The sequence below is a fragment of the Salvelinus alpinus genome, chromosome 4, assembly GCF_045679555.1.
Source record: "Salvelinus alpinus chromosome 4, SLU_Salpinus.1, whole genome shotgun sequence".
Classification (NCBI taxonomy): Eukaryota; Metazoa; Chordata; class Actinopteri; order Salmoniformes; family Salmonidae; genus Salvelinus; species Salvelinus alpinus.
In genome coordinates this window covers 75,249,500-75,264,921 of record NC_092089.1, presented here as the reverse complement: position 1 = coordinate 75,264,921, position 15,422 = coordinate 75,249,500, and the positions used below count along the sequence as shown (strand labels likewise).

General features: G+C 40.8%; 1 protein-coding gene across 1 annotated transcript; it reads left to right on the top strand.

Moving 5' to 3' along the window:
- The first annotated feature begins 10,052 nt into the window (after window positions 1–10,052).
- On the top strand, window positions 10,053–15,389 carry LOC139574440 (H/ACA ribonucleoprotein complex subunit 1-like). Its single transcript, XM_071399003.1, has 7 exons — window positions 10,053–10,376; window positions 12,978–13,170; window positions 13,397–13,551; window positions 13,741–13,800; window positions 14,238–14,358; window positions 14,470–14,598; window positions 14,709–15,389. Exons 2-7 carry the CDS (start codon window positions 12,990–12,992, stop codon window positions 14,717–14,719), a joined length of 657 nt encoding a protein of 218 aa, XP_071255104.1. The 5' UTR covers window positions 10,053–10,376; window positions 12,978–12,989; the 3' UTR covers window positions 14,720–15,389.
- The last annotated feature ends 33 nt before the right edge of the window (window positions 15,390–15,422 follow it).

The following is a 15,422-nucleotide window of genomic DNA, read 5'->3' as shown; positions in this document are numbered from 1 at the left end:
CCGTTGTTTATCTCCACCAGCACCTTCTGGATGGGCTTGCTGTGGCCCTTGGAGGTCACAAACTCAGTGGCCCCAAATGCCTCCGCCTTGTTAAACTTGTCCGGGTTGATATCCACCTTGCAGCCCATGACCGTAACTAGGCCCACGGCCTCCTACCTGAACACTACACATTTGGATCCGGGCTCGACATGAAGAGGGATAAGGAACAACTTTATAATTATATTGACATCCCATTTAAGCCTGTTGAGACACAAGACTGCACTAAGCAATTAACAGCACTGAGAAGACTTATTTTGTTTTGTCTTAGCATGAATGCATGGTGTTTGAAGCCTTATTTAATGGCATTCATACGTTGGCTAAGTTTGTCATGATTACACGCCCATGAGTATGGCGGAAGTCTGAAATTCCTAACTTGGCAGTGATGAGAGAGGCACCGTAACCAGATGCACTTTAGATTCAGTTTTCAAATTCAGGTCTCTAAATTTAGATTAAAAACCAGAGACAACATCTTGGTAAAAAACATTAATTCAATTATTCAATTCGTGCATTAAACATTCAAAAAAATTGAAAATTCTAATACAATCTGTTGGCACTGAAATCACTCCATAATTACCCCTGAAATAAAATTACTTGTCGATGTTGCTGTTAGAGGCAAATAACGTGAACTACTGACAAACTACTTTGTAGTGGGGGTCAATTCCATCAAGTCAGTTGAATTCAGTGGCGTGTCGTGGGCCTGGGCCTTCAGTGAGGTCCTACACAGTCCCACCCGAATTAATCCACCTCTTATTACCATCATTATGATGCCATGGCTCTAGACACTATACATTTAGACAGAAACGCAGTATAACCAGGCGTTGCGTCACCTTGAAATTGAACAGTGTTTAAACAGTGTTTACCCAAAAACATGACACAGTCAATGAGTCTTTTCAATATTTCCCTATTTTTCTTCTCCGTTGCCCTGCACGCTTGTTCGTTGAGCTGTAGATCCACTCGGGTGTCCCCAAAAGTTTTCAAAAGCACCATTGCTTGTAAGTGCCCAGCCGTACTTTGGTGTCTCGTTGCTGCCTTGGTTAGACAACTCAAGTTTGCAAAGCCAGTGTGGCTCCAAACACCAAATCGATCACTTGCAAATAATAGGCATTCCCAGCAGTACAGTTTGCAGTGCTTCTCGGAGCCTGTGAGCCATTGATAGCGCTCGTAGTTGGAACTTTGAAAGTGGCGAACGAACCCCTTTCCCGCCTGTGACAGGCTTTGTAGCGTCGGCGTCGGGCGACCTCTCCTTACAATGTCTAACTTTTCTTGAAAAGTTCGTCTTGAGAATGGCGTTATAATTATATCCTCGACCAAATCGATATCTTCTCCTCCTTCCGCCATTGTGGGTTGAAAAAACAGCTTAGTAGTACGCGAATTAATTCGTTTATCAAATTCAGTTTCCTAGTTCTGAGGTTCTGCATAGACCTGCCCATAGGACCTGCCTCTCAATATTGGTAATCCAATCAAAAGACGTGCACGCACTACGCCTGCTAGCTGGCTCCTGTGTAACACTGGAGCCAGCCAGCAGGCGTACAATAGCCAACTCTAAAGCTGATTGGTTGACACTAAATTTTCATTTACATTCACTTTAAGCTACAAGCACCCGCACTGTTGATTCTGAAGGCCTGAGGGCAGATTTTAGACCCCTGGCAACACATGATGGCTGAATATGATTGGATAAAAGATCTAACATAAAGACCAGCCCTCCAAATCTCAACCTGGGGCTGGAAGCAGTGCAACCAAGAGGAAAGCTATGAAATGAAGAGTATAACTCTTACTCTGGGGAATAATTTAATACATATTTGTGGGAAAATATATTTAAAAAAAAATTATATTCTGATGTTTAGGCCAGCAGAGAAGGCCTTGCTGGCCCTGACGGCCCACCACTGGTTGAATTAGACTTGTGTGCTGTATTCTTTAATAAAAGATGGCATACCCTCATACCCCCTCAATTCGAGTCTTGTTTTTAACAGGCCTATTCGCACGGGAATAGCATTACTATATAACGTCGGTTATGTAATTATAGCATGCCTGTTTTTCCAGTGGACAACACGGACGGGATTAGTTTGACCAAACTACCCCTGTAATAAGATTTTTTCCCTTATTCCAAAATCGACCATTATGACACATGAACACATTTCATATGTCTAGGGATAGCCTAATATTGGGCTAATGGCCTTCAGTTCCATGTTTATTTTATCCAACCTGGGTGCAGCACCTAGTTAAACTCTGGGATATCCCTAAAAACACAGGGATGACGGGATGATAGTGTTTTAGAACGGGACTAGTATCACTAGAGAACGTTGGTTATGTATGTATTACCTTTATTCCAGAGGACGATAAGAGACGGGATTAGTTTCCAAACTAACCCATGTAATTAGTTCTTTTTTTTCCTTCAATATATTGAAAGATGACGAAAGCCTGTAGGTTTTTTTCTAGGCGTGAAGATATTTCCGGGCGATAACAGGCAACACTTATAACTCGAACAAGTTTATAAACCATACCAAACCATCTTTGGTATAGTGTCGCCATAATATTTGAATTGAGGAAGTGTGATCATAATCATTAAAGGATACTTTAGCGATCCGCAGTAGACGTCCTAAATGCCGCCGCCCGTTTATAGAAGCAGGTACCCACGTGCCATCTCCTCATTGGTTATACCCACGTGGGTGATTGAAAGATGAAATGTTTTGCCAGTTGTCGTGGTAAAAGTGTAGATGCCAATCACCATATATGTTCAAAGATGAAAAAGCCTGGAAGGAGAGATGACTAGAATTGATTCGGTTGGCCGTTTTATGTGTGGATTAATTGTCGGAGTAGAAGACCTTGTGCATTTCAGGTAAAATAATAACTCAATGTTTATATCCCAGGACAAATTAGCTAGCAACAGCAAGCTAGCTAAATAGGACAAATTAGTTAGCAAGTGCAAGCTAACGAGCTAAATTGCCATACATGTTTAATGCTTTTCGACCTGTCCCCAAATTATTGTCATTGGTTCAGAGTTTATTTTGATATTTTTAACCTGCGTGTCGTGATCGCGTTTGGTGTAGGGGGACAAAATAAATTTATGCACAATAGCGCACGCGCGCAGCCGGTTTGGGTTCCGTGTCATACCCTGACAACACCGCTCGCGCACGCTGACAACACCGCTCGCGTCGCGTGCGAAATAAATTTAGGAATATATGTTATTCAATTACTGCACCCACACTGCTCGCGCACGCCAACAAGCGTCTGCGTTGCCAAGGGCTAAAATAGAAGTCATTCCTATTTCTGACGCAGATTGCGCTGCAAGTCCTGCCTCTCCCATCTCCTCATTGGTTGATAGAAGCAGGTACCCACGTGCCATCTCCTCATTGGTTATACCCACGTGGGTGATTGAAAGACGAACTGTTTTGCCGGTTGTCGTGGTAATACTATGAAAGTGTAGATGCCAATCACCATATAGGTTCAAAGATGAAAAAGCCTGGAAGGAGGAGAGATGACTAGAAACGATTTGGTTGACCGTTTTATGTGTGGATTAATTGTCGGAGTAGAGGACCTTGTGCATTTCAGGTAAAATAACAACTCAATGTTTATATCCCAGGACAAATTAGCTAGCAACAGCAAGCTAGCTAAATAGGACAAATCAGCTAGCAAGTGCAAGCTAACGAGCTAAATTTCCCTACATGTTTAATGCTTTTCGACCTGTCCCCAGATTCATGTCATTGGTTCAGAGTTTGTTTTGATATTTTAACCTGCGTGTCGTGATCGCGTTTGGTGTAGGGGGACAAAAATACATTTATGCACAATAGCTAGCGCACGCGCGCAGCCGGTTTGGGTTCCGTGTAACAGCCTCACCTTTTGTTCCTGTCAATCAGACACGCAGTGTCAACCAATGAACCAAAGATGCGTGAGGGAGGGCCGAGCCAACTCACTCACAGTCACACACTTAGCAGCCGAGGAGAGAGAGGAAGGACAGCTGTGAAAACAACAGCTGGAAAATGAGTCGGAAGCACAGTAGCATTTGGATGCATTTTAATAATGTAGTCGATGTTAGAGCACATTGTAGAATTTGCCAAAACAAAATCTCATATAAAGCCTGTTCTACGCACAACCGACACCGGCATATGCAAACTGTGCACCCAACTGTGAAGCTAGCTGTAGCGGAGCTTTGAGAAACTAGCGGGCCGGCTAGTGATAGCGGTGGAGCCAGCACCTCCACACGTGGAGATGTATCCACTCAGTCAAGTAGGCCTACTCCGCGACCCACAGCAACGCAGTCTTCTATTGACCAGTTTATGCCAAAGTCTATGTCTGTAGTGAAACAAGGCCAAATTGATATTGCATTGGCTAAAATGATTTCCACCGATTTACAGACATTTTCGACCGTGGAGGACAGAGGTTTTAGAAATTATAGCAATAGTCTAAATCCAATGTACACAATTCCAAGCAGGAAAACCCTTTCAAAATCACTTATTCCACTACTGTACGAGAGCACACGGGCTTCAGACTGGGAAAGAGTCCAATAAGCTACTGCAGTTTGTCTTACCACTCACTGCTGGACATCAAGGGTAACCACTTCTTACATGTTGGTTACATGTCACTTCATTGAAGATTTTTCGATGTCTATCTGTCTGCTTCTGGACTGCTTTGAGTTCAGCGACAGACACACCTCAGAGAACTGATGAAAATTTAAAAATGGACCCATCATCCATGTCTTGCCCACACAAACAACCTGATTGTAAGATATGCTCTGAAGGTGATGAAGCCCATTGTGGACAAAGTGAAAGAAGCTGTGGAATACTTCCACAGGAGCACAGTAGGTGCTAAAAAACTAAAGTCTACACAACGCCAGGTGGGGATGCCTGAGCTGAGGCCTTAACAAGACTGCACTACAAGGTGGACTTCAACATGTTATATGTTGAAGCGGTTTCATGAGTCAAAGGATGCCATCATCTTTACCCTGGCCATTGTCAATGCACCTGTTGATGCTCTGACCCAAGACGAATGGGAGGTGGTGGAGGTGTGCAGAGTCCTGGAACCCTTTGAGCAGGTCACTGTGGAGATCAGTGGAGAAAGGTACAGTAAGCAGTTATTACTGCATCATTATTTAATCCAGTATTACAGTTGAAGTCGGAAGTTTACATACACCTTAGCCAAATATATTTAAACTCAGTTTTTCACAATTCCTGACATTTAATCGTAGTAAAAATTCCCTTTCTTAGGTCAGTTAGGATCACCACTTTAAGAATGTGAAATGTCAGAATAATAGTAGAGAGAATGATTTATTTCAGCTTTTCTTTCTTTCATCACATTCCCAGTGGGTCAGAAGTTTACATACACTCAATTAGTATTTGGTAGCATTGCCTTTCAATTGTTTAACTTGGGTCAAACGTTTCAGGTAGCCTTCCACAAGCTTCCCACAATAAGTTGGGTGAATTTTGGCCCATTTCTCCTGACAAGAGCTGGTGTAACTGAGTCAGGTTTGTAGGCCTCCTTGCTCGCACACTTTTTAAGTTCTGCCCACAGTTCTGCATGATTGAGGTCAGGGCTTTGTGATGGCCACTCCAAAACCTTGACTTTGTTGTCCTTATTTCACTTATAATTATCTGAATCACAAATCCAGTGGGTCAGAAGTTTACATACACTAAGTTGACTGAGCCTTTAAACAGACAAATAATTACTGAGAGAAGAAACCGCATCAGCCCCTCTAAAGTGAGGCAGCTTGCATTTCTGAATGCAAATCTCTCATAAAAGCAAAACATGGTCAGCATTGCTGTGTGCTGCTGGTTATAACAGCACCTTCTGGATGTACTTTGTTGATATACATTAAAAAAGCTATACTTTAAATGCACATGTGTAATAGCATCCTTCTTTTTTACATTTATTTCAAATTGTGGGATGCTAAATTGTTAATTATTTTTATTTGATATGGTGCAATATTCTATTATGCTGTTCAGATTGTATTCGTTTTGAATGGTTAGATTTATATGCAATTTGTTTATATACATTAAAAAGTTATACTTAAAATGCAAATGTTTAATAGCATTCTTTTTCATAACAAACCAATACATTTTTAAATACATTGTGGTTAAGGTAGAGTATGATTTCATTTAATAATTTAATTAGAATTGTTTTAACACCAATCATAGTCAAACTCTCACAAACTGTTTAACTTGAAAAAATACAAAAATATATTTTTTAAAGGAGCTGTTTGGGAGCCAAAAGAGCCGTCTCTTTTTAGTGAGCTGAGCCGAACGAGGCGTCTCTTTTCCCATCACTACTGCCAAACTCAGACATTTCTCTCAAAACACAGGGATGTCAATTCTCACTGGACTAGTATGGCTATCAGAGGACTTTGGAGTTTGCCAAAACTGTCTGGAATTGGTACTCTTCTGCCATGTAAAAATGACTGCCATGCAGTGGTGTGTATTCATGGACGCCAAGGGTAAATTTACCAACAAAATAAATAATAACATGTAAAATATTTTATCTTTCGTCTCTGTTTCATAATTTTCCTTCAATTCGCAAGAGGCTGAATGTACAGTGGGGAGAAGAAGTATTTGATACACTGCCGATTTTGCAGGTTTTCCTACTTACAAAGCATGTAGAGGTCTGTAATTTTTATCATAGGTACACTTCAACTATGAGAGACGGAATCTAAAACAAAAATCCAGAAAATCACATTGTATGATTTTTAAGTAATTAATTTGCACCTATCTGGTGCTGTCTGTTTCAAACAAGTATGATATTGTTGCCGCCCGTTGCATTGAATGCAAGGGAAGCCAGCGAGCATTTGGCCTCCCTTGAAAAAAAAAAGGTTTACAAAATTAGCCAATCAGCTTTGAGCTAAACTGAGCGAGCTCAACTGTGAATGTCCTGGCAAGAAAATAAATGGTTAAGGGAATCCAGCTTGGATTTGGCGTCTCTCCTATCAAATCACTTTGAGAGCATACATCATTAACAGAAACAACTTGAATTGTTGTATCTCTTTGTGTTGTTGTCCTCAGGTAGCTAAATTTGGCCCTTTCCTAAATTAGCCATGGATGGGGATAGGGATTTGGACTTGTGGTTTTACTTAATTATCCATGGACAATGAGTCAACAGAGACTGTACTTTCTCAAAAAGCTGGGCTCTTTTAATGTTAATTGTACTATACTGACTCTGTTTTACAAATCTTTCATTGATAGTATTTTAACTTTTTGTATTGTTTGTTGGTTTGGCAATTCCACTGTCAGCCAGAGAAATATGTTGAGAAGGATTATCACCACAGCAAGCAAGGTACTTGAAGTCAAACAGACAGGCCTGGATGAAATCTGTAAGGTCATGGACCTCCGCAGGGCTCACAAAATGATTTTAGACCCAAGAGACCCGGACTTTGAACTACTCCCCTCTGGGCGCAGGTATAGGGCACCCCTCGGCAGGAAAAACAGAACTAGACAGTCATTTGTGCCAGGTGTGACATCCCTCCTAAATAGCTCGGGCTAATGTTCCTATCGACCCAGTAAGGCCAGCAGGCTAGTCTCATTTTATTGGTAGGTAACTGTTATGAAAGTTGCATTGTCAATTTGTTTTGTTATTTAAACGCCACTTTAAACATGTACATGACACTGCAACAAAATGTCCCCATGGGAACAATAAAGTCAGTAAAGTAACGATTATAACGGTGATTTTGATCCAACCATTCATTCATACATTGTTGTGCCCCTGGCCTGAGGATGAAAGTTCAATATATACAGCAGCTAGATGTAGAAGGCTAATGTTAACTAGCTAACGTTCTGCATTAATGGATGTTAGGCTAGCGAGCAAAGATTTTAGCAAGGTAGCCTAGGACAACAAAAAATACTGTAAGACAGTGATAGATGGTTTTGTCAACATGAAAGAGAGGAGGATGGCATTGGCGTTTCTCTACAAGTAGGGTGAGTCAACATGTTTTTCTACTTGCAAGGTGTGATCATTCTGCCACTGTCTCCTTATTGTCTCAGCCTTTAGGCCTATATATCACGGTCACAAGGCATATGAATTAATAGCAAACAATGCAATTATCACAACACATACAGTGTAGGTTGTAATATGGGGGGGTGGCTTCCCTATTGATTTTACCCACGCACCGCTACTGCTGCCATGGCAGATTTGGACGGGACTCAAATTACAGATGTCTGTTTTCACACTACCTGACCTCCCCGAGTAAAACTAATCCCATCCGAATAGGATTTAGGGCTGGGATAATAACCTTCCTGCCAAGTAAAAATTACTGACATGGCAGATTCGGACTGGACTAAAATTACAGATGTGGCGATTTGTGCTCGTGCACATAATTACATTACCTGAGTTCCCCCGGTAAAACGTATCCCATCCGAATAGCCTACCTCCATGTCTTCCTCATCTTCACACTCTTCTCAAACTGAACAGAACATAGGCTATAAACTAGTTCCTCGCAAGATAGCGCATTTTTTGAACTAGGCCAAATAAAATAGAAATTGGGGGAGAAACCTTTGACTCTCCTCCTGCACTGCCACCATAACCCTATACAGCACAGCCATTGGTTAAGCAGCACGAAGAAAAAAAACGTTTTATCGGCAAGAGCAGAACAGGAGGGGGCTCAGGGTTGGAATATATACATTGCATGGCCAGGCACGACTCCAACACCATTAAGTTTGCTGACGACACAACAGTGGTAGGTCTGATCGTACGGCCCAGTACATCACTGGGGTCAAACTTCCTGCCATCCAGGACCTCTATACCAGGCGGTGTCAGAGGAAGGCCCTAAACATTGTCAAAGACTCCAGCCACCCTAGTCATAGACTGTTCTCTCTGCTACCGCAGGGCAAGCGGTACTGGAGCGCCAAGTCTAGGTCCAAAAGGCTTCTAAACAGCTTCTACCCCCAAGCCATAAGACTCCCGAACAGCTAATCAAATGGATACCCAGACTATTTGCATTGTTCCCCCCCTCCCCCCTATTTTACACTGCTGCTACTCTCCATTTATTATCTATGCATAGTCACTTTAACTCTACCTGTGCCCCCGCACATTGACTCTGTACCGGTACCCCCTGTATATAGCCTCACTACTGTTATTTTACTGCTGCTCTTTAATTATTTGTTATTTTTAACTTATCTATTTTTTACTTAACAATTATTTTTCCTTAAAACGGCATTGTTGGTTAAGGACTTGTTAGCATTTCACTGTAATTCAGTTGTATTCAGCGCATGTGACAAATTAAATTGGATTTCATGCAGCCTGGTTGTATTTATACCATCCCAGCAGCTATCTTAGAAATATAACTTTGCTCTGTGCTTCTCCCAAGCATGCACTTCGTAGGCTATAGGCTATGGATCATTTGATTGAGACCACACTTAATAGCCTACAGGGGAACATGATATTGAGTGCCCAGTGCCCATCGGATAATCAGGGACGAGGGGCGGCATTAGGGACACAACGATACATAGCCTAATAAGAACGTAATTCTAAAACACTGCCGCCTCTCGTCCCCTATTAAAATAATACTAAATCCTCCCGTTGACTGAAATTGAGAAGAGAAAAAAATCCTCCAGGTAACCATTCTGTAAATGTCGATCTGACCCTAACAAGACAGACACGTCATTGCTTACCTGGCCCTCAATATTCATTATGGCTTCTTCTAGATGAGTCTAGAGGGAAAATGCACATCAACAAGTAGGCTGGTGAATATAAATATATCAAAGATGTACACATTAAACACGATAGCTCTGGTACAGGTTGTTACACGTGGCTTGAGGGTCAAGATGCATGTAACACTCGCGACCACCAGAGCTGTACAAAATTCCAGTTTTACAACAATAAGTCGTTTTTAAAAAGCATTATTGTGAAACAGTCTTATTTCAATTAGCCTACTCTACGTAAAGTATAAATGTATGTCTCAAAAGTATTGTTAACTTGGTAGCAATTCCAGTGTTGTGAGCCTTTCTTTTAAGTATCAATTCGCGCGTGTGTTGTGAGCATTTCCTCAGCGTGAATTAAGCACATTTGTTTTACGACAGTCTAAGTTTTACGACAGTCCAGTTTTCTTCTGTTTTTCAGTGTGGTCGCTAGTTAACTCAGCCACAAAGTCAAAACTCCCGCCCATTCCTAAATTTTATTTGATTAAAATCTGATTTTAAACCCAATCACACTGCTAACCGTATGCCTAACATTAATCTTAAATTAAGACAAAAAAACTCATTTTTAGGATATTGGAAATTTAACTTTGTGGCTGTGGTAACTAGTGCTTCAGTTCTGGTTTTGATTTACAGCACCACAAAAAAGCCACATGCGTTTGCATCGCGTGGAAATAGTTTCTGGCACAATTTGCTCCGGCAGCTGATCTTATTTGTTCTACGAAGGTAGCTATGTTTTTCAAATATATATTTTGTGTATTTCATCAGTTGCAAGAGGCTACCACAATGTGCTCAGCAAAGCATAACGTGATAGTCTTTTGATTTGTTGTAAATAAGAAATCCATGTTGGCTAACCCTAGCTAAGTCTAGTTAACTGTTAGCTAGCTTGTTCAATTGATCCCTTCTGTAAAGTTGCAGTGTAACAGTAGTAGCTTAATTTGTTAATGTCAACTAAAACGTTACAGCCATTACAAGTCACTGTACTGATAACTGGTATCACTCATAAACGTGATATAATGCATCGATCAAGTCAATTAATTAACTAACTTCTCCGATGCCAAGAGTTCCTTCCAAGGCCCGAGACTTGGTTCATCCAGCCAAGCACTGCTGACGTTATAGTAAAACTACAGTACTTGTATGTTATGTTTTCCTCTCTCAAGTTGTTTTGATTATGAGGGGGTCCCTGATGAATTTATAACAAACGGGGTCCCCAGCCCCAAAAAGGTTTGAGAACCCCTGCGCTAACTACGTAACGTAGCCCCAAAAAGGGGTTCTCAAACCTTTTTGGGGCTGGGGTCCCCGTTTGTTATAAATTCATTTTTCAAACTAATTTCCGGCAATTTTACAAATTTTTGTCCCTTGTCAGAGAGCTTTGTTGTTGCAGCGTTAAAGCTAATATCCTGCCATAATACTACACATTTCTACTTTCAGGGTTGATTTGTTATGCTCTGCCCGCTCAGTTTTTCACAAGCAAATGGCCAAACATAGTCAGCTCACCTGCTTTTACTCTATGATTTGAGTTTTAGATCTGAAATGTTTTTATTATAGAAAAAAAATTATTTAAAAAGGAATAGTTTCACCATATGAAAACTAGAGCACGACTGACATGGGACTTTTGGATCCGAGTGAAAATATTAACCAATAACTGATATCTGCTAATATAATAGTAAAAATAGCTGGAATAAAAAATATAATAAAAAAACTCACAAGCCTGATTTAATCAATTTGAGGAATTAACAATGTAAGCACCACATAAAATTTGAGGTCACCGGTATGACAGTCTTTTAAAATAGAAAATGTGTTACTCTAGTGAAAGGAGGGTAAACTGCACTGATTCCAGCAAAAACATTTACAAGGCTCTGAAGACTGAACTGCCTCATACCAGCCACCTTGAAAACAACAACACAGGACACATTTTCAATGTATTGGTATTTAGCACCAACCCTAAGTGAACGGCATCAAGTACTCTCACAGCTAGTTAGCAGGCTAGATGGTGGCAAAATGTGAATTTGGACCAGTCCCTGACCAATGACATCGCAAACATCAAAACATAGCTACAAAGTGCTGCTTTGTAACCTTCTGTGTTTTTTGGTCTCCCAAAACATTTTAATGACAGAGCTTGAGGAATACCCTTTGCAAAAAGCTAATATAACGCACCAGATTTTGCAGGCTTCACCGCTGTAACGGTGCATGTAAAGCACTTGCTTTACTTTTGAGCGTAGCATCCATTGTTTGTCACATCACCCAACATGACCTGGCAAGCTTCTATCTATTCAGCACTCACCTTAGAAGCAGTAATATAGTTCACTCACCTCTGACTGATGTGTATATAGTTGCGTTGTTGGTATAGTGTCCAGTCTTGCAGTAGAGGGCAAAAGCAACATAGGCTTATAGCCATGCAAAGAGTGCCCTCTTCAGGACAAATAATGAAATGCGAAAATATAATTCTATGAAGAACAGCTTTTTTATCAAGTTATGCGCCAAACACTAAATTTGTCACATTTCCTCTACAGAGATACTGAAAAATAACAACGAGAGAGAGTGAAATCATAGTGGTTTTACATATTACAATAATTTTATAGCCTAGGTTTCATTTACAAACATTGGAGATTCAATAGACACATGCACATTTACGCTGAGTTGCCATCTTCGAGAAACAGAAATTAGCAAAAAGCTGGGATTTGTATTTCATTAATGTTTTATTGAAAAAGTATGGCTTTAAGTATTGACCTTGAGAGAATCAATGTAGTAGGAGCTAGATTCCACAAAGCCTGGTCTCTGCTCCTCTCTGTTGGGGAAATTCATCATAAACTTCCTTCACGATGGAGGTGGTGTTTAGTCCGCTAGTCAAAATGCTGAGTTTTGGCACTTTAGCAAGGCTTTATTCCCCCCTTTTTTTCTTATTTTTAATACATTTTCCATGTGGTCTATATTAAACGGTACTTAATTTAATATAGCAGGCTTTTCAAGTTCAATATTGGTGCACAATTTCGTGGAACAACCCATTCTATTGTTAGGTCGCTGGTTAGAATTCCTGAGCCAGCAAGGTGAAAATGGATCCCTTGGACAAAATGTAATCTGTCAGTAATATTCGTTTAAAAACTGAGAAATGTTTTCAAAAATGTATTTTAAAATGTAATTTTTTAAAAACCAAATATTACCTTCACGGGACCCCATTTTAGAAACACTGGCGTAGCTAGCTAGTTTTATTATGGCATTTGGAAAAGTTTATTACTGACATTGTTTGAAAAACATATCTAGTCTTTGAAAATGAAATGCAATGAATTGTTGCTATGCCACTTAGCTAATATCATCTATCTATCACAGGCGCACAAGAACATGTCTTTCCGAGGAGGTGGTGGAAGAGGTGGCCGTGGTGGCGGATTCAACCGTGGTGGAGGGGGAAGAGGAGGATACGGTGGTGGTGGAGGATATAGTGGCGGTCGAGGTGGCGGCGGTGGTTTCCGAGGTGGTGGACGAGGAGGCTTCCAGGACTATGGCCCTCCAGAATATGTTGTTGGTAAGATGAATGATTTGGCAATGTGATGATGCACCCATATTGATTAAACACTTTCTCGTGATGTAGGGGGCATTGTTGATGCTTGGCATCCAGAATTTACTCCAGTTGTCTATTAATGTCCATGATGTCTGCCAGGTGTTGCAACCTCTGTTGTCGTAGGTTTACTTGCAGGTGATGATCCATGTTTTTTTCTGTACTGACCATATGTCCTTGTTCTTTCCTCCAGCACTAGGGGAGTTTATGCACCCCTGTGAGGATGAAATTGTGTGCAAGTGTGTAACGGAGGAGAACAAAGTTCCCTACTTCAACGCGCCCGTGTACTTGGAAAACAAGGAGCAGATCGGGAAGGTGGATGAAATCTTCGGTCAGCTACGTGACTTTGTATCCTTTCAATGTTTTGTTGTCTAACCTGTATTGTATTTGTGGTTGATTTATATCATTACATTCTTCAGTGATACAAAATACTACTCTCAATGTAAAAAGTTCCATGCTAAGATAATTGTTCTACTGTTTAACACTGAATTTCATGTCATTTGTGACACTGGTTGGCCCCTTAACCTAAAGCTACAGTATTTCTCTGTCAAACTCTCTGATAATATGAAGGCATCCTCGTTCAAAAAATTACAAAAGGTAAGCTATATCAGTTTGTTACATGTAGCAGAGCTTGACCAGTAGTTGCTTAAGTACTTTTTTTTTTCTTGTCTATGATACCCAATCTGGCATCAGTGGGGTTATCTGAGAATGAGGAGCTTTGTGAATGGCAGTGCATTCATGCTTCTCGTGCTTTTTGGAACAGAAATTACAGAAACACCTTAACTCTCCTGTCAACCAATCATCATCTTGAATCAAACACAGATTCACAAATCTTTGTTTATCAATTTTTTTAGCAGGAGCTCAGTGCGGCCCCTCTGCACAGCCAATGTGTACTTCTGTTTTTACCACAGTTGCATCATAATCCCCCTGTGGAACCTTTGCGCCATGGACACTGGATTGACCATAAATCTGCTTTAGTTATTGCATATAAATGTCTTGACCTGTATTGTGTAACAGCATATTCTGGTCCACAGTTCTACGTAGACCCAATGAAACTCCTACCACTACAGAGGTTTCTTCCCAGACCCCCGGGTGAAAAGGGTCCCCCAAGGGGAGGCAGAGGAGGTAGAGGTGGAAGAGGAGGTCCCCGCGGAGGTAAGAGTGAAATGTCAACCGCTCTGCCCCATGGGTGTTTTTTCTCTTGTGAATAAAAGTGGAAGAATGTTAGTCCATTGATATTCAAACAAAATGAATTTGTCCTCCCAGGTGGATTCCGTGGTGGCAGGGGTGGTGGTGACCGTGGCGGGTTTGGAAGAGGAGGCTTCGGTGGTGGGCGGGGAGGAGGAGGAGGAGGATTCAGAGGAAGAGGAGGTGGAGGCGGACGAGGATTTAGAGGTAAGTCCAAATCCTGGAAAAGGAATCCAAGTGACTGTATAGACAATTTTCCGTTTTTAGATTTCATGATGTGTGTTCCTGTGGCGTTGATGCCTTTTTCTGTCATCCAGGTGGCAGATGATGACAAACACTGTATGCCTCGTGGGATCCTCACCAAGTGTCAATCCCTACAGGAAGCAAATCAGTGCAATGCGATGCTGGAGATTGGCTCTGTAGGAATTGACATGGAGAACGAACATTGCATCTTTTTATACTGCTCAATTATCAATTAGTTTTGTTTTTGTATACCAATCTATGATGTGTGAATTAATGGCTTTTTATTTAATGAACCTTGAAAGCACTCTGCTGTCACAGGGAATAGTATCATTAATATCCAAGTTTTTGCAACTCTTCAACATTGTTCACACTGGATGGTTTTGGGGTACATTTAGGATGTGTCACTGTATTATACTGTTGAATATGATTGAGAGCTTTCATGTTGGAGTGCAATGTTGATAAGAGACAGAAATTGATAATACCTGGAATTTTATAAAACATATAAGGCTTGGTTTTGAAAGTGGAAGATATGATGGACATTAGTATTCATTACAATCAGTGGAAAATATTGTATTTACCCCAGAAATCCAATGTGGTTACAGAGTACTGACACCTTTTGTAAAGAAAAGCCTTTGATTAAACAGTGCTCTGTAGAAGTTTCTCCAGTTTTTATTTGGACATCTAACTTAATGTCTTATTTTTGCTCATGCAAAATAAACAAGTGTTCCAGAATTGGAACAATACCTTCAAATTCAGGGCGATTTTGTGTTTATTTCAACACCTTTTGT

Excerpts from the sequence above, each read along its gene's own strand:
- LOC139574440 (XM_071399003.1), top strand. The coding sequence starts at position 12,990 with ATGTCTTTCCGAGGAGGTGGTGGAAGAGGTGGCCGTGGTGGCGGATTC. Across the intron at positions 13,552-13,740 it reads TCGGTCAGCTACGTGACTTT|TATTTCTCTGTCAAACTCTC; the intron begins GTATCCTTTCAA and ends CTAAAGCTACAG. Across the intron at positions 13,801-14,237 it reads CGTTCAAAAAATTACAAAAG|TTCTACGTAGACCCAATGAA; the intron begins GTAAGCTATATC and ends TCTGGTCCACAG.